Source organism: Lentinus tigrinus (assembly GCF_003813185.1).
Source record: "Lentinus tigrinus ALCF2SS1-7 unplaced genomic scaffold L226scaffold_7, whole genome shotgun sequence".
In the NCBI taxonomy this organism is placed as follows: Eukaryota; Fungi; Basidiomycota; class Agaricomycetes; order Polyporales; family Polyporaceae; genus Lentinus; species Lentinus tigrinus.
In genome coordinates this window covers 109,369-129,551 of record NW_027137916.1, presented here as the reverse complement: position 1 = coordinate 129,551, position 20,183 = coordinate 109,369, and the positions used below count along the sequence as shown (strand labels likewise).

Genomic DNA, 20,183 nt, shown 5'->3' with positions numbered 1-20,183 from the left:
TAGCCGAGGCGCCTCGGCCGCTGTGCGCTGGCGAGTCTACTTGCCGCTTTCTCCTGTGGCAACGCGGCGCGCTTGTAGGCGCGAACCGTTTTGATGACCACGATTCGCTAACACATCGGCGCGCCGCAGGGGGAGAGGCCTCGCGTATGCCGCGTGTTGCCGGAACGAAGCACGCATCAAAAGGCAAGTGTGGCTTTGGTTTCCGGACAGTTACTACGCATGCGAGGTCTACGCCATACTAGAACACCGGTTGACCTACTTACCGCCGCATCAAGCTAGATTCACAAAGACGCCACGAAGACCGACCGCGCAATAGGCCCGCCCTTCAGCCGCCTCATGCTAGGGCCAAGCTGGCGGAGTACGACGGACGGGCCGAGAATTATCCCCGATACTTGGGATAAATGTCGTCGCGTGAAAGACGACTCTCCCGTCCCACCCCCGGCATCCACCCCGGCACTCCGAAGTCATCTTGGCGTCATGGGTTCCAGCACCCTCCTCACCGCATGGCATGTTGCGGCTGCCGTTCTCTTCGTTCTCATCGTTAGAACTGCGATACTGCGCAAACGTCGAGGACCGATGCCTCCTGGCCCATCGGGCTGGCCGATCATAGGAAATGCGCTGGACGTTCCAACGGCGCACAGCTGGAAGGCTTTCGCGAAGTGGGGTGAACAATGGGGTAAGTCTCCTCCTCGTAATACTATGACAGGACAGTAGCTGACCTCCACCGTCTTGCCAGGAGATCTCATGTCCATCGTGCTCCTAGGGCAACCCATGGTCATCATCAACTCGTACAAGCATGCGTATGAGTTGCTTGAGAAACGGTCTGCCCTCTACTCAGACCGTCCACACATGATTATGGCAGGGGAAATTGTGGGTTGGGACCAGATTCTGGTACTGCAGCGGTACGGGAGCCAATTCCGCGAGTACCGCCGACTTATGGCCCGCGTCCTCGGGTCACGGAAGAGCGTGGAGGCATTCACGCCCGTTATCGAGGAACAGACGTCTCAATTGCTCGTACGTCTTCTGCGCGAGCCGAAGTCCGACCTGCCCTCGCAGATACGCAAGTACGTTCTCCCTGCATCCATGCGGATGACATCCCGAAGCCAGCGCGCTGGTAGTGTCTTACCCACGCTCTGGCTTCGCGAGATCAACTTAGCAGCAGCGTGTCTTCGGGTTTCTCACGGGTGGTTTTGGCATCCACAATTCTGCGCAGGATGACAGGCGCGATCGTGCTCATGATATCATACGGGTACCAGCCTCAAGAGGAAGATGACCCTCTGATCAAGATGGCTGAGGAAGCTACGGAGCAAGCTGCGGAGGTCGCTCAACCCGGTGCCTTTCTCGTAGACGTCTTCCCATTCCGTAAGTCTTCGCTTCTAGTGCCGTATCCTGTGCATGGTTCCCTGCCCTTGCGCTACTCCGACGCTGATTCATCTGCCGAAACACCGTTAGTGCGATATGTCCCGTCGTGGTTCCCCGGTGCTGGGTGGAAACGTAAGGGCGAAGCGTATCGAGAGAACATGAACCAGATGAGTGCGGTGCCTCATCAATTCGTCAAGAATCAGATGGTAAGGCGCCGTAGCATTATTGCCGTGTGGGGAGAGCTTTGTTCATCTGTATTCTAGGCCGCTGGAACCGCCATTCCCAGCTTCACTTCTGCGATGCTTGCCGACAATCCTTCGCCGGAGGAAGAATACAGGATACAGATGTCGGCTGCATCCATCTACTCCGGCGGAGCTGACACGGTGAGAGTTCTCCGCCCATCCTAACATATCTGCAGAGTTAACACGTGATTCGTAGACGGTGTCAGCAGAGCTGACTTTCATACTTGCTATGGGCTTGTGGCCCGCCGTGCAAAGAAAGGCTCAGGCAGAACTGGACGATGTCGTAGGGCACGACCGCCTGCCAACATATGCCGACGTTGCGCAAATGCCATACCTGAACGCCGTCTACCTTGAGATCCTCCGATGGAATCAGGTCGTTCCCCTTGGTCAGTAATACCTCCTCCTCTCCCTGACCTAACATTGAAGCCGGGTCGATAGGTGTTCCCCATGCCATCCTCGACGACGACGTTTATGAAGGGTATCTCATCCCCAAGGGCAGCATTGTCTGCGTCAACCAATGGTCAGCCATACTTCTGATGACTGGTGCCCGCTGGTTCTAATTCCATTGCAGGAAAATCCTCCACGACCCGGAGATTTACAATGATCCCTTCACCTTCAACCCCGAGAGGTTCCTTCCAGGCCCGAACGGGAAGCAGCCAGAGATGGACCCGCGCAAGATCGCATTCGGTTTTGGGCGAAGGTGAGCACCCGGGGAGTTTCTAAAGTTCAAACATAACCAACATCACCGTGTTCCAGGATCTGTCCCGGAGTGCACCTCGCGGAGGTGTCGGTACTCACCGTCGCCGCTATGATGCTCTCCGTCTTCAATATTTCGAATCCCCAGAACAAGGACGGCATCCCGCTTCATCCCGGCAACGCAGAATATACTGGGGGAACCATCAGGTGCGTTACATCCATGTGAGCGACCTGCGACTTAGCATACTCACATAATGCCGCACAGTCACCCAAGCCCCTTCACATGCGACATCGCACCACGATCAGCAAAGGCGAAGGCGTTGATTTTGGCTGCCGCAAGAGCTTGATGGACGAACGTCCAGAACAATGCAATCTCCACGAACAAACGGGTCCTCCCATGAACCGTAACGACTCGACCTACACTCGACCTCGGCTATGCTTTGCGCATGCCAGGTCGATAGAATGCTTCATGACCTCGCACACCGACCTGCGTACTGTACGTTTCTGTTGCACGATCACGACGTTACTGTTTGATTAGCTGTACTCTACGCACCACTGTCTGCTCGTCGTCGCTGTCTATTCGCTATCCAGTTATCAGTCCGGTACTGCAACTCAGAATTGATGTTTCACATCGATATCCATCCGTGTGTGCGTGTGCGTGTGCGTGGCCGCGCCTACGATGCCGGAATAGAGAAAGCACACTGCGCTTGCTTCTGTAGAGGAGCTGGGAACTTGAGAAGTGCCGGCGATTCAAGAATTCAGCAGGACAAATACCCGCGAGCTTCTGGTCAATGTTCAGATCAAGCGCAATTGTTCGCGCAGGGGACCCGCACCGCCACAGCCTTGTAGGTCCAGTCTTCACAGAATACCCAGGACAAACAACCACTGGGATGCAGACGACAAATGAAATGTTCGCGGAAAGGTCTTTGTGATGCGGGGGAGCGGAAGGTGCACTAAAATTTGCAGGGTCGCGGAGCCGGGGCAGTTGGCAAGGTACGGCGGCGGGGAGAGCCAATCGCGGACGAAAGTAGGCGCACGACATCAGAAAGAGCTCGCGGGATGCATATGAGGGCTCTTCGGTTGCCAGAGTTATGCTATGACGACAGACTGGGGTCAAGGTCAAATTCGAGGGCCGAGCATGACCATGGTGGTAACGTGACAACTTGACGGGGTCGCGGGTAGCAACCCAAGGGAGGATATGGCGCTGCGTCCCAGATCTTGACCATATCCGTGTCGCCTCAGGAGATCCAAAGTGCGTGGGCACCGGCAGACAACTCCGGACAAGCAGGGCATAGTGCATCGTGCCAAGTGAGGTTGTAACCATAATCCTAAGGTTGGAATCAGTACGAGATATATCAGCATCCGAGTACATGACTCACCAATCGCTATAATCAACTCCAGCACTCTTCGACCAACCTCCCCTCCCTCTCCATACCCGCAACATACTCCGTGGCCTCCTCCTCCGTCTTCCCACCCACCGTTTGCACCGCGAACGCGATCGCCGCACGCACCGCCGCCGGCATCTTGTTCGCCGAGCCCGAGATATACACCCACGCTTCCTTCTCGCCCACCAGCTCCCAGACCCGCGTCGCATCCTCCCGGATGAGGTCCTGCACATACGTCCTCGCCTTTCCCTCTGGGCCGTCGCGCGAGAACGCCGCGCGGTACGTCATCTTGCCTTCGCGCGCGTACGCGGCCCACTCGTCCCCATAGTGCTGGTCCTTGGTGGCGGAGCGGCACCCAAAGTAGAGCGTGTTGGCGTCCGCAGAGGAGATGCCGTCGTGGATCCGGTCTTGGAGGACGGCGCGCATGGGCGCGACGCCAGTCCCTGGGCCGATGCAGATGACGGGCGTGGATGGGCTCGGGAGCGTGATGAACCCCTTTTGGAAGCCGATGCGGAGCTGGTGGCCCGGTTTGAGGTCGGCGAGCCAGGAGGTGCAGACGCCTCGGCGCGGGATCTTGAGGAATGTGCGATATTGCACGATCGCGATGCAGAGTTGTACGCTACGTGGGTGCGCCTAGGCGGACGCGTATGTGAGCTTGGCGCGTCGTGGTCACATGGGAGACAGAGGATGTACCTTGATCGAGCTTGCTATTGAGAACTGTCGGGGACGCAGTGGAGGGAATAGGTCGAAGATGTACTCCCTTGGTATCTGCGCGGACCGGAACTCTTCGAGGACTTCGCGGATCGTTCGTCGTGGCTTCTGACAGTAGTCATAGAGATCGTCCTGCTCGTGCGCGTAAGAATGAGTGAAGCCACCTGACGACGGAGAGGACTTACCGCGCCTTCTTCAGCGAGGAACTCCTCCAGCTTCTCCCTCTCCATGTCGTCTTGCGCGAAGTGTTTCAGGAGCGCGAAGAATGAACGTCGCGGAACAGCATTGATGTCGACGTAACGCGTGAATATCTCGCGTAAGGTCGTAACATCCGGTAGATGATCTGGTAGCGACTGATCTACAGTGTTGCGTTAGTTGTCATCCACTCTCCAGTACACTAGATGCGCACCTTCGAGGACATGCTGTATCTCAAGGGGTTCATCCGCTGTGTTAGAGTAGCCAATACACGCCAGGAAGGACTCGACGTCCGCGGGTGCAGCCTCTGGATGAATGACAGCAACGTCTCCGGGCTCGTATCTGGAAAACAAAGGTTAGACACGCTAACAAGGCAAGGAAATTGAAGGACACTTACTGCACGTTCTCATCCAGCTCGAACTCAAAGTGCCGGACGTCCTGGTACCAATCGGCAGCAGTCGTGCGACGGTTGCACGTCAGGACTGCATTGTGATACTGCCGGTCAGTGACCAACGGGTCCTTACGTATGACCTGCGCGCCTTTGTCGGCGTTGCGGATGGCGACGCGGGGTGGTGGAATGGCGTCTGGGGATTCCGCTTCGACGCCTTCCGGGAGAGGATACAGCTGAAGCAAAACGGCGCATAACGTCTTCATCCAAGGCCCAAGAGCGCCTTCGATACTGTATGCATGTGTGAGCGACTCATGTCCAGATTTTCTGTTCATTGCTGGGTCTCGATATTCTCAACCATATGTAGTGGATGGTCATGTCACTGAGCTATGAAATGAAGGATCTCTACCATGCGGGTGCTCACGCGATGCTCGCTCAAGAAGAACATCCCGTAAATCGCCCTTCCGTTGCACGCGCGTGTGCTATGTCGTAGGGAAAAGCGAGTGCAAGTACACGATGGCTGAGATGACTCACCCTAGATGGTGCTGCTCGTCGCCTTCCCCCCGAGCGCACAGCTCCATCGCACCAAGGTGCGCAAGTCTCCTGCTGAGAAGCTTCGCCGGCCAGCAAAATTTGGTGTAGGATGTGTCTCCGAGCCCGAACACGGCGAAAGTGAGGTCTTCGAACAGGTCTTCCGGGAGGTCCGCTCGCAAGAGCATCTGCCACAGTGGAGTCATCGCGCGAGGTTCGCGACCTGTCCCTGTCGTGGCCACGACGAAGATAACGAGATGCTCGTTGATGAGCTCTGACTACATACGCTCAGATTTTGCGCAGCATTCCGGTGAAGAGAAGCTTACAGGAGAATATGCGTCCATGTTCACCACTCGCGCCCCGATGTGGAGACAGCGACAAAGCCGCGCGAGCCTGTCGGCAACATCCTGCGCCGTTCCTGTCTCAGTCGCGTAGAGAATGGTGAGGGCGCGCTCATCGTCGGCGTCGGTGTCGTCGAGGGGTGTTGAGGACCGCGAGGAAGATGATGGTGGAGAAGAGGACATTGTTATCAGATAATTCCCCGGGGCAGCGCTTAGATGTAGATTCGCCGCCACTGACCACTGACAGTGACTCGACCGCTCACGACGAGGACGAGGACGACGACGGCAGTCGACAATGTTAAACAAACTGCATATTCTGTGACATTCACTGGCACGCTCGTACGGCTGCGATACTATCGACGAACAACTAGCCTCGTTGTTTGGAACTGGAAAACCAGCGACACCACTTTAGAGCGGGGATCGCCACCGACAGGATGATCATGTAGGCAAGGAGAGACAAGGCTTCTCTGACGAGAATGAGATATGAATGGTTCGTAAGTGAACAGTTGTACTCAGCGCGGCGCCGTGGCGGAAATGAGAGTGGACTGGGAGCATCAGGGATATGCCAACACTGACAGTTGCGAGCCTTTTAACGCTGTTCCTTGTTCTCTGAGGTGAGTGTGCCGTAAACCCCTGCGTACTGATCAAACTAGACAATTCCTGGTCAATAGATCCTGCTCGAGCTTTCCTGATCCTCCTCAAATCGACATAGAGATGGAGTTGCGTTCATGGAATGTCATCCATAACCCAGACATCGATATCGTCCTTTCCGACGACTTCCATCCCTTTGTGGAAGAGCTCAGGAAGAATGGCACCATCCCTGCCATTTCCCTCGGCATCGTACGCCTCGAAGATGGAAGCAAGAGACCCATCGTCCACTACGAGTCGTGGGGCGACAGAACTGAGGACAGGGACCCAGCCACTTCCGACGTAAGTCTCTTATGATTCGCCTTCAGTTTAGGAGACTCGTAGCCCTTCTTGGGGGCTGATTATGCACGGCACAACCTCAGACGCTGTTCCTCCTTGCATCGGGCTCAAAAGCGTTCGCGGCAGCCGCCCTCGGAATCCTGATGGATGATTTCGCTCGTAGCGACAATTTCGTCCCTCTACCGCCGAAGGTGACGCAGTTCAACTGGGAGACGAAGGTCGTGGATATCCTCCCTGCCGCCGTCGGGTGGTCACTCCAGGACGAATGGACCACACGAACCGCCAATCTCCACGACATCTTGGCGCACGTGTCGGGACTCCCGGGGTAGGTTTCGCTCTCACTTAGATTACCTTCCGAGACTCAGTGCAATGCAGACACGATCTTAGCCATCGCCTCGAAGACAGTGCGGAGGATGTTGTTCGCCGCCAGAAGCATCTCCGTCTGGCGTACGAGTTGCGCGAGAAGTGGTGGTACTGCAGTCAGGTATGGAACTCGGTCGCACCCCGTCTGCCTGCGGATTGTAGGAGGCTCATATAGAGATTACTAGATGTACAACTTGACGGAATACATTGTATCGCACTACTCCGACATGTCCTACCCCGAGTTCGTCACACAACGCATCCTAGTACCGCTGTCTATGTCGTCCTCCACCTACTTCCCCTCAGCTGCCGCGTCTACCGGTCTCTTGGCGCACACGCACACCGATACGGGTAGACGGATCCCACCCCTTGTAGGAGAGGCCGAGGGGGAACGGTTCGCTACCTACGCCAGCGGGCTCATCACGAGTGCCAAAGAGATGACGTCGTGGCTCGCAATGCTGCTAAACGAAGGTGTCGATCCGGTCTCGGGCAAGACGGTCGTTCCGCTGGATGTATATAGGGAGGTCACCACTGCACGCTCTGTTGTGTATAGTGGGCGGCCCTCTGAAGATTCGTACGGGTCGCCAATTGTGGGCTACGGCCATGGATGGGAGCAATGGATCTATTACGGCATTGATGTGAGTTATCGAACGTGTTTACTCTGTGTGCTGATCGTGACCTGGACGCAGATCATTTCTCATGCTGGCGGGATCCCCGGTACGACGACCATCACAGCGTTCTCCCCTACACGGAACATCGGCGTCGTGATCCTCACCAACGCGAGCAGCAAAGACACACAAGTAACGACAATATTGAAACGAGTCCTTGACGAGGTGCTGGGGCTCCCCACGTTACCTGCAAGTCCTGCCTCTCACAAGCCCGTATCTGCGTCTGCTCCCGCCCTTTTGGCTTGCAATGCTGTTGGTAATGCCTTGTCGCTTCCGATCGCGTCGTACACCGGAACGTACAGCGCCCCAGGATACCCGTCTATCACCCTCGTCTCGCCCGCGCTCACCTCCTCCGACACCTCGAGCGTCCTAGCGGACTTCGCACCATTCGATGGCCCAGACTGGCCGACCCACAGCCTCTACGGTGCACTCTCGAGCGTTATGTCCACGCATGTCCGGCTTCAGCACCTCTCCGGGGATACATTCGTCTTTCATCCGACAATACTCTTCCCCAACGGGTACGGGCGGGACACCAGCGCTTTTGAGACGGGAGTGATCTACGTGAAGGGGACGGCTGAGTTCGTCGTGGATGAGACGAAGGGAAAGGTTGTGGGATTTGGGATGATGGTATATAAGGACGCTGTAGAGGTGAGGAGGAGACGGAGGGGAGAGGAGGTGCAGGAGTGTGCGGATGCTTGGTTCGTGAAGGTTAGCTGAAGTGTTGGCCGATGGTCTCTTTCGTTCCCCGATTGTTGATTTGTTTCGGTGCTGTAATATACCGGTGCTCTGAGCACCTGCGTCATGTACATGTTGAGAGGTGTTGAGTCTGCGTTTCCGTGCTGCAGCCCGAGCGCCTGCCCACCAATGCTCGACTTGACCAACTACCACCACGTTAGCCTTTCCTCCTCTAATGATCGATGCCTTCCTGGCTGCCTTGGAGTTCGAGCTCGTCATCTAACTCGTCTTCAATACCATCATCGTCCGCATCTAAGGCTCTGAGAGAAGATGTTGATAAAGTCAAGAAAACCCTGGAAGAGGACAAAGCCGCCCTCATCGCCCGGCTCTCCTCGATTCCCCCTCACATACTCGGGTCCTCCGCGTTTGTCGCAGGACTCGTGTTCGGTCTGGGTGCACAATACGTCTACGCGCGGTACCTCCGCCGCATCCCTAACGCGGACTGGGTCACCCCGGACATACTCGCGCGCCGCCGCTGGATCAAGGGATACGTGACCAGGTGCATGCCCGCCCACACTTACTAGGGCCGTGAGACGGGAATTTATATGGGGCTCGGCAGCGTTGGGGATGCGGACAACTTCAGGCTGTATCATACCCCGGGGATTGGGTGGAGGTGGCCGCTGAAGTTCAGGAGGATACCGGTCGGACGAGGTGCGCGCGTCGCTTGGCTCGTGTTCGGGTTCTGGGAAGCTTACGCACATGACAGACCTGAAGGACCAGACTATTCACATACGAATGGCTGGGGTGGATGCGCCCGAGGTACGTGCTAGTTCCATTTCAGAATGGCATCTTTACCTTTAACGTGCTGTCGCGACAGGCAGGTCACTTTGGCCGCCCATCTCAAGCCTTTGCGGAGGAGAGCTTGGCATGGCTGAAGAACCAAGTTGAGAATAAGTTCGTCTACTGCCAGCTAGTGCGACGAGATCAGTACGGCCGGATTGTGAGCGCGGTCGCATCATCTACGGCTCGGGATAGGCATTGATGGTCATACAGGTCGCAGTACCACATCTCAAGCCGCGGCTTCTCCCCAACTCATTGGCAACTGGCAAGAACCTCCCACTCGAGATGTTGCGAGCCGGCTGGGGCTCCGTGTACGAGCAGGCAGGAGCGGAATACGGTCCTCGAGGCGTGGAAGAGTTCTTGCGGGTTCAATCCGAAGCTCAGTAAGTGGTGGCATCCACAAACATCCTATTGGTGCTGATCCGCCGCTGCAGGAAAGCGAGAAGAGGTATATGGCAGCGCGGGACGAGCGGGGAGACCCCTGCCGAGTACAAACGACGATACCGCGAGGCTGCTACATCGGGAGACCCTGTGGCACCACCACCTGCCAGTCCTCAACAGAAAGAAACTAGTGGCGGCTGGTTCCGGAGACTGTTCCGTCTGAAGTAGCAAGATACCACCACGGACCGATAAATATCCAACGTGTATACTACAGCATCGCGCAGACGGCGATGCGTTGATTCCATTCCCTTATAGGCGTCCAAGCGCGACCCATTCTGTCTCAATCCTGCTTGTACTTAGTGAGGTCGTGTTCAAGTGCTCAGATCTAATCGCCCACCTTCTCCATGAACATGCCCTTCTTTAGAAATGTCGGGAACCTATCCGGGTCTCTCTCCGCGCACTCCTGCTGCAACGCCACATACTTGTCTTCCGCGCCCCTCTCGACCCATCCCTTCGCCTCTAACTTCTGCAGCGCGACGCGGCACCACCACCTGCACCCGAACCCGCCGTCAGCGTACACATAGCGGGCCATGCCCTCGCTGATCAGGTAGTCGATCAGCTCGGACGCCTGTGGCGCGCCGATTGTAGGTATGGTGACTTCGACTTTGCTCGGGTCGGCGCACGGTGGCTGCGATTTGATTATAAGAGTGGCCTCTGGATAGATTGTGGGTTGAGAGTCGAGAGTGATTGTCCGTGCGGGAGAAGTCTCAGGTTCTGTGGCGAGGTTAAGCGTGAGGAACCAGTGGTAGAAGCCTTTATCGGCATCGTCCACGGTAGTGCTGACGGTGCCTGTGCCGGTCACTGCGATTGATGACACGACTAGGGAACCATCGCGGGAAATATCAAGGTGTCTTTTGTAGACGGAGTCCTTCATTGTCGGTCGAACGAACTCGAGGAGGAGGAGAGAGGTCGCAGCCACTAAATTTAAGTGCCGCTCGGATTGCGCGCCAATACGTTCAGGCGGAGACTTATATGCGTAATCGGAGTTCTTCTACTTTACTCCGCGGAGCTTCGTCACAGCTTAAACTTAAACCGTCAACACACGTTTTAATAACGAGGTCGGTTGCAGCTTGAACTAACTGACGATACGCAGCTCAAAGCTTTCTCTAGATATGAGCTCTTCAATATCTGCGCGTTTGCGACTATCGAAGTCTCGCGTACCCAGGAAGCCTCAGAAGCCTCGCTCGCCCGTCGGGGAACAAAAAGGGCTAGTGTACACCATATCACCGGAGAAGCTACTTCTGTATGCTGATCGAGGTCTTGTGGTGATCAACAAGCCGAATGGCATGATTACCCAGGTTGCAGACTCGCGCATCCTTCCTTTAGTAAGTACACATCACAAGTTTTCGGTCCTTGTGGTGGTGGCATATGGACGCTTACGCCAATGACACAGACACCCAACGTCGATACCAACATTTTTCTAACGTTTATGGAGGGTATGTACGTGCTCTATCATCCGGCAAATCATGCTCACTTTGTCTCAGATCTCCGCAAGCACCTCAAGTTGAAGGAGCCACTACGGCCCCTTCATAGGCTCGACAAGGTGGGTGCAGCCGGAGTCATTGCAGCGCACTTGACCTGACTTTAAGCTGGTCAGCCGACGACTGGCGCCCTTGCACTGGCATGCACAAGACAAAACGCGAAGGACTTCTCTCGCCAGATTTCTTTCCGCAAAGCGGAGAAGACTTACCTCGCTCTCGTCTGTGGGGACTCCTCTAAATTTGCGAAGCCACGCGGTATCATTTCCACCAAGCTCGAATGCGAACAAGGCTGGGTGCGTATACCTGGCGCCAGGCGCGTCTTTGAGCGGGAACAGGTACGAAATCCTCGAATACGCGGAGAGAACTGGGTCAAGGATGCAATCAGCGAGTATGAGGTTGTCGCCAGCTCGGTACGTGTAGAAGCACTCATCCTATCTTGTTGCTTACGTGCTGGTCTTGCTGTGTAGACGAAGGTTCCTTTGTCGCTTCTACGACTTCAGTTACATACTGGGCTCAAGCACCAGCTGCGTGTGCACCTTGCGCAGTATCTGCGCAGTGAGAACCCCAGCATGTCGCGTAAAAACTCTGACAGCTCACTACGTTCATTAGCACCCATCCTCGGTGACAACCTGTACATGGATGTGAAGTCGCCGATCATGAAGACCATCAAGAGCCAGGTACCCATCCCATGGGGTCTCTTCCTCCACTCATCACGATTCTCGCTTCTGGTGCGTCACCCCGATACACCTCAATCTCACTCTCCACAGCTTACGTCTTTGTTCGTAGAGGTATCGTCCGTCCGAGTTCCGCCTGACCGTCGGCGCACCCTTACCGCCATCATTCGTCGACATCTGCGAGAAGGCCGGCATTCCCCTCGATTATGACGACGTAACTGGGGGCGTATGGGCAGACGACCAGAAGGTCCGGGGTGCCGACATCGTCTCGCCTGAAGACCAAGCCGAGGATGCGGTGCAGCAATTGGGCGGGGTATGGTTCGGAGCTTCGCTCCATCCTGAAGAGGATCTTACACAATAGAGGCCCACCTACGTGAGACATCCTCGAAAGCGAGTTACTCACTCTTAAACTATAGATTCCCGACGATGTGTCGCGTAATTTCGACATCAGTATACAGCCTCTCCACTACCTAATACAGGCGGTTTCGTCTATGTCAATGGCGCATATCCTTCGATAGTGCATACTCGGTGACTCGTGTGGCCCGCCGCCCCACGAACACAACTTATTAACTGTTCTTAGGTAGCTCACGTATCCTCCGCTCGCCCCGCGCTTCATGAGGGTTGCTCCTCATCCTCGCGCCCGCCTTAACACAAATCCCGGGCAAGGTCCTCGCCGCGTCAGCGAAGTCCGCTGGTCGGAAATTACAAGATGTTGGCTTTCGACCTCACTTCCATCCGATCTCTCGGTTATTACACATTCGCAAGCCATTCAGAGCGTCCTCTGACAATCTGGTGGACGGTTTCGACTCGTCTATGACATACGAGTTGTGAGCATCCGCAGTCGGCAGTCTCGCCCTACTCGGCCTCCGTAGTTGTCACCTCCGAGTCTGCTTACAGATTCTCTCCTTGGGGATAGGACCCGTGGTGCGTTTTCGACCTACTACATTAACCGCTGTTTGCATTTGCTGAATCAGCCGCGAGCAGGGGTGGACCACTGACTTACTCAGCGACGTAAGTTAAGGTTTCCCCTAGCTGCTAACCTTGCATCGAGTGTGCATCGCTGGGTCGTCTTCTAGGATTGCGTCAACTTCTCTCTGAGCACAACTACCATCGTGGCTATGGCGCAGTCGTGAGAGTGGCTGATTCATCATTTCTTCGCGACCCTATAATATGGCAGGGACACCAGTGGTTGGACACAACTTCACAACAAACACTGCTTCACGATGCCAGAGCTCCAGAAGGCCCTTGTACTCCCTACACCGGCAGGACCCCACGAAGTTCAGTCCATCTCTCGGCCCGAACTTGCCCCTGGACAAGTCTTGGTCAAAGTTATAGCGGCCGCTCTCAATCCTGCCGATTGGAAGATGCAAGACTTCAAGACGTGGCCCGACTCCTATCCCATCATCTTTGGCTTCGACGGCGCTGGCGAGGTGGAGGAAGTCTCCGGTGATATTACCGACTTCAGCAAGGGCGACCGGGTGTGAGTAACTGCTATTCCTGGTCTCTGATGATCATCAGACGCTGACGCCATTGCGACTGGCAGGATCTTCCAAGGCTGGCGTGACGAGGATACGAAGTTGCTCCATGGCACATTCCAGCAGTATGTGGCGATCCCCACTTACATCCTCGCGAAGGTCTTTGTTTCCTCTCCTTACAACGGGAATTGTCATGCTCATGATACGGCAGATACCTCGTGGTGTCTCCTTTACGGAGGGAGCAACACTATTCACCGGAATAGCCACAAGCGCGAACCCGCTATACAGCCACAAGCCGGGGACAGAATCGCTTAGACTTTCTCCCCCGTGGGAGGACGGCCGGGACAAGTACGCGGGAAAGTCAGCTTTGATCATTGGTGGCGCGGCGCAAATTGGTCTATTCGGTACGATATTGTGGCTGTGGGGTTCTACTCACCGTCCGAGGTGTACTGATGTCACAACGTTGTGTCTAGCTATACAATTCGCAAAGCTCTCGGGTTTCAATCCCATCATCACGGTCGCTTCTGCGCATAGCGCTCCTCTCTTGAAGCTCTACGGCGCAACCCACGTGGTCGACCGGAAGCTCTCTCGGGAGGACACCATTGCCGAAGTTCGCTCTATCCTCGCTGGAGGGCTCGTCGACCTCGTGTACGATGCTATCTCTGAAGACAGTACGTTAGCCCTTGCCGCGGCGGCCGTGCGCGAGGGTGGTCAAGCCGTGTTTGTTGCTCCTGGCCAAGAGGGCAACTTGAAGAAGATCTTTGAAGCGAGAGGTGTTGAGTGGGTCATCGCACGCGGTATGCTGTCGTCGGAGCGGAACAAGGGCGCTCTCGCAGGGCTGTGGCGGAAGCTCCCGGACCTCCTTGAAGAAGGAGCGTTGAAGGTATGCTGATCGCTGATTGTAGCAACTCAAAAGTGCTGACGGAGGTTATGCAGCCCACCAAATATAAGCTACTAGGGGGTTTGGAGGCCGTGCCCGGTGGTCTGGATCAGTTGCGGCGCAACGAAGTCAGCGGGGTCAAGCTTGTCGTCCATCCTCAAGACACCCAGTAGTAAACATATCTGCGCTTCCTTAATGTCGTCCGTGATTATCTAGGCTCTATAAGCATGACTTGCTACTCTCGCCGTTCTCCGATCTCGCGAGTATATATACCGACGTCGGGAATGAGTCAGCACGCAACAAAGGACGGCTTCTGAATCGATAGTATGGTACGTCCTCATCTACTGCCCAAAGCATGTAGGCCTCGTTTGCTCACTTCCTCGTATGCGCTCCCAAAGACCGGTTCTGTCGGGATCGGTGCCTACAACATCCCACCCGATTCCGCCGCTGCAGCGGCTTCGGTCAGTTGTGCTCACGAACGGTCGATACCACACGCGCCATTTAGTGGAGATATATAAGCAGCCATACAGCGAGGTTTCTGGTTGTCTCATACTCACAGCTCACAGTATTGGCAATGGCAATACCTACACAGCACAAGGCCCTCGTCACTATTGCTCCGTCTACCCAGGGTGAACTTGAGGACGTTCCAACCCCGCACCCTGCGGCTGGTCAGATCCTCGTGAAGATCGTTGTGGCGGGTATAATGCCAGCCGACTGGAAGATTCCTGCCTGGGGGATGTGGGGCGACTCCTATCCTATGGTTTTTGGCTTCGATGGGGCCGGCTTTGTCGAAGAAGTCGGTCCGGGGATTACGGAGTTCAGCCAGGGCGACCGAGTGTGAGTTACACAAATGCGCAGTCTTCTCATAAGTTGAATTTTTTCTGGCTAGTTTCTTCCAAGGTTGGGGCGACGAGCCCGGACATGCGTATCACGGGACTTTCCAGCAGTACCTCGTCGTCCCGACGTACATTGTTTCGAAGGTACGGCACCTCCCATTGTCGCTTGACCTGTACAGCTGGCTGACAATCGACCAAGCTGCCTGACAGGATCCAGTTCGAGGAAGGCGTGACGATATTCAGCCCTATGTCGACTGTGGCAATTTCGCTCTTCAGTCACAAGCCCGGAACTGACTCCCTCAAGATGACGCCACCTTGGGAGGACGGCCGCGGCAAGTACGCGGGCAAATCGTTCTTCGTCAACGGTGGCGCAACTCAGGTTGGGCTGTTTGGTGAGTTCGCCTCTATTGACGCAGCCGTTCAGAGCATTTTTGACCTGTTCTGCAGCGTTGCAATGGGCGAAGATCGCTGGCTTCGGGCCGATCATCGCCGTAGCGTCGCTCCATAATACTGGGCTAGTGAAGGCCTATGGAGCGACCCATGTCATCGACCGCAAGCTTTCCCAAGACAAGATCATCGAGCAAGTCAAGGCCATCGCGGGCGGCCTGGTCGATCTCTCGTACGAAACTGTCGTTGAAGAGGAAACGATCACGTTGTCTGCCGCGGCGGTTAGGCCCGGTGGCCAGCTGGTCGTCGTCCTTCCGGGCAAGGAGCCCCTCATACAGAAGCTCACCGAGCCTAAGGATGTGCAGTGGGTCATCGCGAGAGGCCTACAGTCGACGGAACAAAACAAGGGCGCCCTGTTAGGGCTCTTGCGAAAGCTCCCTGAGTTGCTTGAAGAGGGCGTGATCAAGGTTCGTGGAATCACATTCACGTCCAGCTTCCAACTGGGAGCTAACATAATCTCTAGCCAACTCCGCATGAAGTGTTGGAGGGCGGTCTGAGGGCAGTACCCGCAGGATTGGAGAGGCTCCGCAACAATCAGGTTAGCGGGGTGAGGTTGGTCATCCGCCCTCATGAGACACAGTGAGAACACAAATAATGCTGTACATTCATCCGCCTATTATGTGTCATAAATAATGCGCCTGGCTCACGAATGTGAGATACTCCCAAGGTCACTTTTTTCGTGGCTTTGCGGGCGTGCATCGAAAGTGACGCTCGGACGCTCCAGGGAACGTTAAGACGCTCCGACACATACGACACTCCTCCACTGCGAACGGGTAGGCTGATACGCAAGGAACGATGAGGATGACTATTACATGGCGGATTTCCTGGTAGTAGTATCGAAGGAGGCTAATCTCAGAGTTTAGGCGAACCCATATCGGAGTTTGAACCTGGTTGTTATTGACTTATCCCATTCATAGTGATCCGGTACTTCCCGTGATTTTCTTTCATTCTTAACACGATGAGTAAGGTCTTCATGGTGCATGGTCACTGTGTTGGTATGTATCCCTTGATATTTGTTGCAGATATGAAGGTGGCATTTTCATAGCGCAGAAGAAGAACGTTTGAATACCCTCCACATTCTTCTGTCCGCTCTTAGTGGCCATGGTGACTTATGACCCACACCGCCGCGCTGCCGCACGCTGTATCCAGAATTCCGCCCATCGCGCCGCTAACGGCGCAGTCGCAGGCGATTGTTTATGGTCCGGTTGAGCGCTCCATGGAGGTGCGACACGAGAGACTGCGGCCTGACGCTGACCTGTCACCCGCGTAAGTAAGATGGACCGTTTGTTTGACCCCGTTGGCTTTTCCGATCATACTCGGAACCTATTGACATGAATAGTTCCGTGATTGCTTGTGGTACCTGCCTCTCGAGTGCTCAACAAGTATTCGCGCTTGGGGCGTCGGTCACGCCTTCAGCAGTGGCCGAGAACCCTGTGCGCCCATCCCTGCATGCGAGCGTCCCGGAGTGGTTTCATGAACGGGTATGTGTTGCACTTGCTCAAAGGGCGACAATACTCATCATTGCACTATGTCACCTCTAGGCCGAGTACGCCACACCGCTCGCACGGGGCTGACACCCGGCGCCCTGCGCAGCTGCAGGGAACATGGTCAGGAGCATCGAAGATGGTCTCCCCTGCCTGTGTACAGCCTACTCATAGGGCATAAAACCCTTGCAGGATCCAGGCACCTGCACTATCAACCCTGCCCGCAACCATGTCTCAAAGTCTCCCCGTCCTGCTCACTCTCGACAGCTGGGTCCAGCAGCACATCACGACCCTCTACAGCGCGAAGACAGCTGATGACTTCAATACCGCCTTCGATGCTTTCATCTCCAACAATGTCACTATCAAGGTCAACGGAAAGTCGATGACCCGCGACCAGTACAAGACCCTGATCATGGGCGAGATTAAGAACGACGACGGTGCGAATGTCGCGTTCAACGGCACTGTCGCTGTGCTGGACAACACCGAGTCCTTCCGTCCAACCTTTGTATGTGTTTCTGTCGAGCATTTATGTCTGAGGCTGGCATACTCACCGCTGCCACAGACTGGGACTGCAGGAGTGTTCTTCAAGGCGACAGTGCTCGGCAGGATCTTCACTCTGGGTCAGCGCCAGACCAGCACCGTCACCTCGTCTTTGAACGTTGTGTAAGCCCAATCACTGTTCGTCGTTCTGAGGCGCATCTTACTGACCACGTTATCCTGCAGTGTCACCACGGACTCATCTGTCGAGGAGTTTGATAACCGTCGTGTCTCCTCCCTGGACGAAGTGCTCACAGACGTCGAGAACCCGATCACCTTCCCACCTCCTCCCAATCAGTCATCCAAGAGCTCTTGAGCCTTCCGTTGTCCCTGACCCATCTCGAAGAGTGACCCTACTTATGACAAAAATCTATGTATAATGTTTGTACACGATACGATATTGGTCTTCACCAGTTCGTGAAATGCATTATGCTGTAACTGTTGAATCCGACTCCGGTGCGGCACAAGTCCCGGTTTGCGTTTCAGCGCCACTAGTGTGGTTTGGCGGCGGTGACCATACCCGTTATGTCACCACGTCACCGTGACACTAGCGGTGTTCTCTCCTCTGTCTCTCAGCCTACTCGGATCGAACTGCGTCTGCTTGAACTTTTCGGACTACTGGAGAATCGTAGGATGGACATTTGGTTGCCAATGCAGACCAAGGTGAGTGCGTCAACATTACGAGTCTTCATGCTTCTTTGAGCCAGCGGACATGGGCTGCGCTGGCAATACTAGAAGTTCAGCGCTCAGATGCACAAGCGGCAGTGATCAAGGTTTGAACGTATGCCACGCCGCTGTACTACTAGTAGGCACAGCCCGCTGACTTACTCCGCGAAAGCGAGCGGGGCGCGTTACCCATATGGCGCTTGGGTGGGCTCCGTGTTTGATGGGGCTGCGCTGACCTCAGTACATAGATGCTGCGTCTTATTGAATCACAGGTGCAAACGTCGCTTCAAGTTCGGAGGACACCAACTCCGGAACTGTTCCACGCTAGGCATCGAGCCTCACCACGGGATGTCTGCGATGCTGGGGCCGCATCTAGTGCATTGTCACTCTCGCACTCTCAGGCTGCTCCTCGTGGGACCGCAACAGTGAGCTCGCCAACGGGTTTAACATGACTTCGTGAATCCTCTGACACTGCGTAGTTCCCTCAAATGTCTCCTTCCGGTGGCAGCGGAAGCTAAATCGGAGAATGGGGCGTGGTATCCATCGGACACCGCTCGGAGCCTGCCACATAAGCGAACCCTCAACATGCAACATGGTTTACTCGGTCTACCACTGCCAGCCCATGACCTTGCTACAAGGCTATACAGGGTACGTCATACCACCAACCCAATTTGGTGCGCTCCATCGGGAAGGATGGCTCTACGATCCCACCCCCCACCCGGAGCCGTTTCACGTTCGGATGTGTATGTGCCAGCGGCGCTCCGATTCATGGTCAGCGTCATTGCAAAGTACGGAGACCAGTGATAGTTCACACTCCCGCTGCCTATGTACAGGTTGTGCTTGACATATGACCGGCCAGCTGAGGCCTCGACCTCCGCTTGAGCCGCCTTGGAACCATCGCTTTGCGCTGCTCAGAATAGCTGGGGCGACAAAAACACATATAAGAGGGCCGGGTTCTTTCGTATGTCGGTCCCAACCTCATCAGCTCTCCATTTCGCACATCCCACTCATCCTTCGCATTATTACACACCACAGTCATGTCTGAGCCCCTCCTCCTCGCTCTCCCCAACTGGGTCGAGAATCGCATCACCACTCTCTACCAAGCGAAGGACGCCGATGCGTTCAACACGGCCTTCGACGCGTTCATCTCCCACCATGTTCAGATCAAGGTCAACGGGAAGCCGATGTCCCGTGAACAGTACAAGAAGTTGATCATGGGCGAGATCAAGAGCGACGTCAGCGCGGACGTGGCCTTCAACGGCATTGTCTCCGTCCCTGATGCAACCAAGGACCGCCCTGCTGTCGTGGTGAGTGCGATCCTGAAGCATGGTATGAAGTGCTCATGGCTGACATCATTTCTGCAGACTGGCACCGTCGGTGTATTCTTCAAGGCCACCGTCTTCGGCAAGTTCCTTGTGTTTGCCCACCACACCTCGAGCACGGTCACCTCGTCCATGAACGTGGTGTATGTAGAATCGTTACACAGCTCCAAGCATAGAGTTCAGTCACTTACTTGGCCCCTCACAGTGTCTCCCACGATACCTCTATCAAGGGAGTTGACAACCGTCGTGTCACGATCCTCGACGAAGTCCTCACGGACGTCCAGAACTCACCTCTGCCCACCCAGCAGCCCCCGACTTCTGCCTGAGCGTCACGAAGAACGTCGTGTACTATGTACTTTTAGTTGAGGATGAGCGAGTCTTACGGACTTGACACCTCCCATGTGTATGCATTCACTCAGATCCATACTTGTAGCACACTTCTCAAACCTCAGTCGCCATTGTCGAACACTCAGCGGACACCCCATGCGAAAGGTCGGTTGATATAAAGAGCATCATATCATTGTGCAGTATCCAAGCGTCGCAGGTCATCGATAGCTAGAAAGCTGAAGCACTGAAAGCTAGAGCGGCATGGGTACAAGTACAACAACCGGGCGTGCGA

At 55.3% G+C, this 20,183-nt stretch overlaps 10 protein-coding genes across 10 annotated transcripts; 8 read left to right on the top strand and 2 right to left on the bottom strand.

Annotated features, from left to right (window-relative positions):
- Positions 1-307: 307 nt before the first annotated feature.
- L226DRAFT_532831 (cytochrome P450) lies at positions 308-2,915 on the top strand. The gene is made up of 10 exons (XM_067680340.1): positions 308-676; positions 737-1,064; positions 1,214-1,362; positions 1,453-1,568; positions 1,626-1,745; positions 1,801-1,990; positions 2,043-2,124; positions 2,176-2,304; positions 2,361-2,507; positions 2,566-2,915. Exons 1-10 carry the CDS (start codon positions 478-480, stop codon positions 2,645-2,647), a joined length of 1,542 nt encoding a protein of 513 aa, XP_067537373.1. The 5' UTR covers positions 308-477; the 3' UTR covers positions 2,648-2,915.
- A 776-nt stretch (positions 2,916-3,691) lies between these two features.
- On the bottom strand, positions 3,692-6,034 carry L226DRAFT_459884 (riboflavin synthase domain-like protein; the record flags this gene model as incomplete). Its single annotated transcript, XM_067675553.1, has 7 exons — positions 3,692-4,318; positions 4,379-4,528; positions 4,582-4,754; positions 4,806-4,933; positions 4,989-5,270; positions 5,514-5,788; positions 5,837-6,034. The coding sequence occupies 7 exons, from the start codon at positions 6,032-6,034 to the stop codon at positions 3,692-3,694; spliced, it is 1,833 nt and encodes a 610-aa protein (XP_067537372.1).
- A 531-nt stretch (positions 6,035-6,565) lies between these two features.
- On the top strand, positions 6,566-8,523 carry L226DRAFT_569050 (beta-lactamase/transpeptidase-like protein; the record flags this gene model as incomplete). Its single annotated transcript, XM_067684246.1, has 5 exons — positions 6,566-6,781; positions 6,862-7,103; positions 7,154-7,262; positions 7,327-7,776; positions 7,828-8,523. 5 exons carry the CDS (start codon positions 6,566-6,568, stop codon positions 8,521-8,523), a joined length of 1,713 nt encoding a protein of 570 aa, XP_067537371.1.
- Positions 8,524-8,687: 164 nt separating this feature from the next.
- L226DRAFT_482980 (SNase-domain-containing protein) lies at positions 8,688-10,034 on the top strand. Its single transcript, XM_067676990.1, has 6 exons — positions 8,688-9,040; positions 9,101-9,192; positions 9,248-9,300; positions 9,359-9,481; positions 9,535-9,704; positions 9,756-10,034. Exons 1-6 carry the CDS (start codon positions 8,724-8,726, stop codon positions 9,928-9,930), a joined length of 930 nt encoding a protein of 309 aa, XP_067537370.1. The 5' UTR covers positions 8,688-8,723; the 3' UTR covers positions 9,931-10,034.
- L226DRAFT_532826 (uncharacterized protein) lies at positions 9,760-10,653 on the bottom strand. Its single transcript, XM_067680339.1, has 2 exons — positions 10,100-10,653; positions 9,760-10,048 (listed from the first exon to the last, which is right to left on the bottom strand). Exons 1-2 carry the CDS (start codon positions 10,634-10,636, stop codon positions 10,043-10,045), a joined length of 543 nt encoding a protein of 180 aa, XP_067537369.1. The 5' UTR covers positions 10,637-10,653; the 3' UTR covers positions 9,760-10,042.
- Positions 10,654-10,795: 142 nt separating this feature from the next.
- L226DRAFT_611228 (pseudouridine synthase) lies at positions 10,796-12,580 on the top strand. The gene is made up of 9 exons (XM_067686255.1): positions 10,796-10,820; positions 10,873-11,087; positions 11,156-11,198; positions 11,247-11,305; positions 11,360-11,653; positions 11,711-11,798; positions 11,853-11,971; positions 12,030-12,445; positions 12,498-12,580. The coding sequence occupies exons 2-8, from the start codon at positions 10,875-10,877 to the stop codon at positions 12,276-12,278; spliced, it is 1,065 nt and encodes a 354-aa protein (XP_067537368.1). The 5' UTR covers positions 10,796-10,820; positions 10,873-10,874; the 3' UTR covers positions 12,279-12,445; positions 12,498-12,580.
- Positions 12,581-13,028: 448 nt separating this feature from the next.
- On the top strand, positions 13,029-14,492 carry L226DRAFT_551748 (GroES-like protein). The gene is made up of 5 exons (XM_067682838.1): positions 13,029-13,397; positions 13,461-13,551; positions 13,604-13,796; positions 13,866-14,275; positions 14,329-14,492. The coding sequence occupies exons 1-5, from the start codon at positions 13,141-13,143 to the stop codon at positions 14,443-14,445; spliced, it is 1,068 nt and encodes a 355-aa protein (XP_067537367.1). The 5' UTR covers positions 13,029-13,140; the 3' UTR covers positions 14,446-14,492.
- A 354-nt stretch (positions 14,493-14,846) lies between these two features.
- L226DRAFT_559049 (GroES-like protein) lies at positions 14,847-16,138 on the top strand (the record flags this gene model as incomplete). Its single annotated transcript, XM_067683274.1, has 5 exons — positions 14,847-15,109; positions 15,162-15,252; positions 15,308-15,500; positions 15,556-15,962; positions 16,019-16,138. The coding sequence occupies 5 exons, from the start codon at positions 14,847-14,849 to the stop codon at positions 16,136-16,138; spliced, it is 1,074 nt and encodes a 357-aa protein (XP_067537366.1).
- A 731-nt stretch (positions 16,139-16,869) lies between these two features.
- On the top strand, positions 16,870-17,931 carry L226DRAFT_532823 (uncharacterized protein). The gene is made up of 5 exons (XM_067680338.1): positions 16,870-17,036; positions 17,097-17,162; positions 17,232-17,544; positions 17,602-17,702; positions 17,763-17,931. The coding sequence occupies exons 3-5, from the start codon at positions 17,269-17,271 to the stop codon at positions 17,890-17,892; spliced, it is 507 nt and encodes a 168-aa protein (XP_067537365.1). The 5' UTR covers positions 16,870-17,036; positions 17,097-17,162; positions 17,232-17,268; the 3' UTR covers positions 17,893-17,931.
- A 1,200-nt stretch (positions 17,932-19,131) lies between these two features.
- On the top strand, positions 19,132-20,002 carry L226DRAFT_611225 (uncharacterized protein). Its single transcript, XM_067686254.1, has 4 exons — positions 19,132-19,203; positions 19,278-19,549; positions 19,607-19,707; positions 19,770-20,002. The coding sequence occupies exons 2-4, from the start codon at positions 19,280-19,282 to the stop codon at positions 19,888-19,890; spliced, it is 492 nt and encodes a 163-aa protein (XP_067537364.1). The 5' UTR covers positions 19,132-19,203; positions 19,278-19,279; the 3' UTR covers positions 19,891-20,002.
- Positions 20,003-20,183: the final 181 nt, after the last annotated feature.

Excerpts from the sequence above, each read along its gene's own strand:
- L226DRAFT_532831 (XM_067680340.1), top strand. The coding sequence starts at position 478 with ATGGGTTCCAGCACCCTCCTCACCGCATGGCATGTTGCGGCTGCCGTT. Across the intron at positions 1,065-1,213 it reads CTGCCCTCGCAGATACGCAA|GATGACAGGCGCGATCGTGC; the intron begins GTACGTTCTCCC and ends AATTCTGCGCAG. Across the intron at positions 1,991-2,042 it reads GAATCAGGTCGTTCCCCTTG|GTGTTCCCCATGCCATCCTC; the intron begins GTCAGTAATACC and ends CCGGGTCGATAG.
- L226DRAFT_482980 (XM_067676990.1), top strand. The coding sequence starts at position 8,724 with ATGCCTTCCTGGCTGCCTTGGAGTTCGAGCTCGTCATCTAACTCGTCT. Across the intron at positions 9,041-9,100 it reads ATCAAGGGATACGTGACCAG|CGTTGGGGATGCGGACAACT; the intron begins GTGCATGCCCGC and ends GGGGCTCGGCAG. Across the intron at positions 9,301-9,358 it reads CTGGGGTGGATGCGCCCGAG|GCAGGTCACTTTGGCCGCCC; the intron begins GTACGTGCTAGT and ends CTGTCGCGACAG.
- L226DRAFT_532826 (XM_067680339.1), bottom strand. The coding sequence starts at position 10,636 with ATGAAGGACTCCGTCTACAAAAGACACCTTGATATTTCCCGCGATGGT.
- L226DRAFT_611228 (XM_067686255.1), top strand. The coding sequence starts at position 10,875 with ATGAGCTCTTCAATATCTGCGCGTTTGCGACTATCGAAGTCTCGCGTA. Across the intron at positions 11,306-11,359 it reads CCCTTCATAGGCTCGACAAG|CCGACGACTGGCGCCCTTGC; the intron begins GTGGGTGCAGCC and ends TAAGCTGGTCAG. Across the intron at positions 11,799-11,852 it reads CCTTGCGCAGTATCTGCGCA|CACCCATCCTCGGTGACAAC; the intron begins GTGAGAACCCCA and ends TACGTTCATTAG.
- L226DRAFT_551748 (XM_067682838.1), top strand. The coding sequence starts at position 13,141 with ATGCCAGAGCTCCAGAAGGCCCTTGTACTCCCTACACCGGCAGGACCC. Across the intron at positions 13,552-13,603 it reads CCACTTACATCCTCGCGAAG|ATACCTCGTGGTGTCTCCTT; the intron begins GTCTTTGTTTCC and ends ATGATACGGCAG. Across the intron at positions 14,276-14,328 it reads TTGAAGAAGGAGCGTTGAAG|CCCACCAAATATAAGCTACT; the intron begins GTATGCTGATCG and ends GAGGTTATGCAG.
- L226DRAFT_532823 (XM_067680338.1), top strand. The coding sequence starts at position 17,269 with ATGTCTCAAAGTCTCCCCGTCCTGCTCACTCTCGACAGCTGGGTCCAG. Across the intron at positions 17,545-17,601 it reads AGTCCTTCCGTCCAACCTTT|ACTGGGACTGCAGGAGTGTT; the intron begins GTATGTGTTTCT and ends CCGCTGCCACAG. Across the intron at positions 17,703-17,762 it reads ACCTCGTCTTTGAACGTTGT|TGTCACCACGGACTCATCTG; the intron begins GTAAGCCCAATC and ends GTTATCCTGCAG.
- L226DRAFT_611225 (XM_067686254.1), top strand. The coding sequence starts at position 19,280 with ATGTCTGAGCCCCTCCTCCTCGCTCTCCCCAACTGGGTCGAGAATCGC. Across the intron at positions 19,550-19,606 it reads AGGACCGCCCTGCTGTCGTG|ACTGGCACCGTCGGTGTATT; the intron begins GTGAGTGCGATC and ends TCATTTCTGCAG. Across the intron at positions 19,708-19,769 it reads ACCTCGTCCATGAACGTGGT|TGTCTCCCACGATACCTCTA; the intron begins GTATGTAGAATC and ends GGCCCCTCACAG.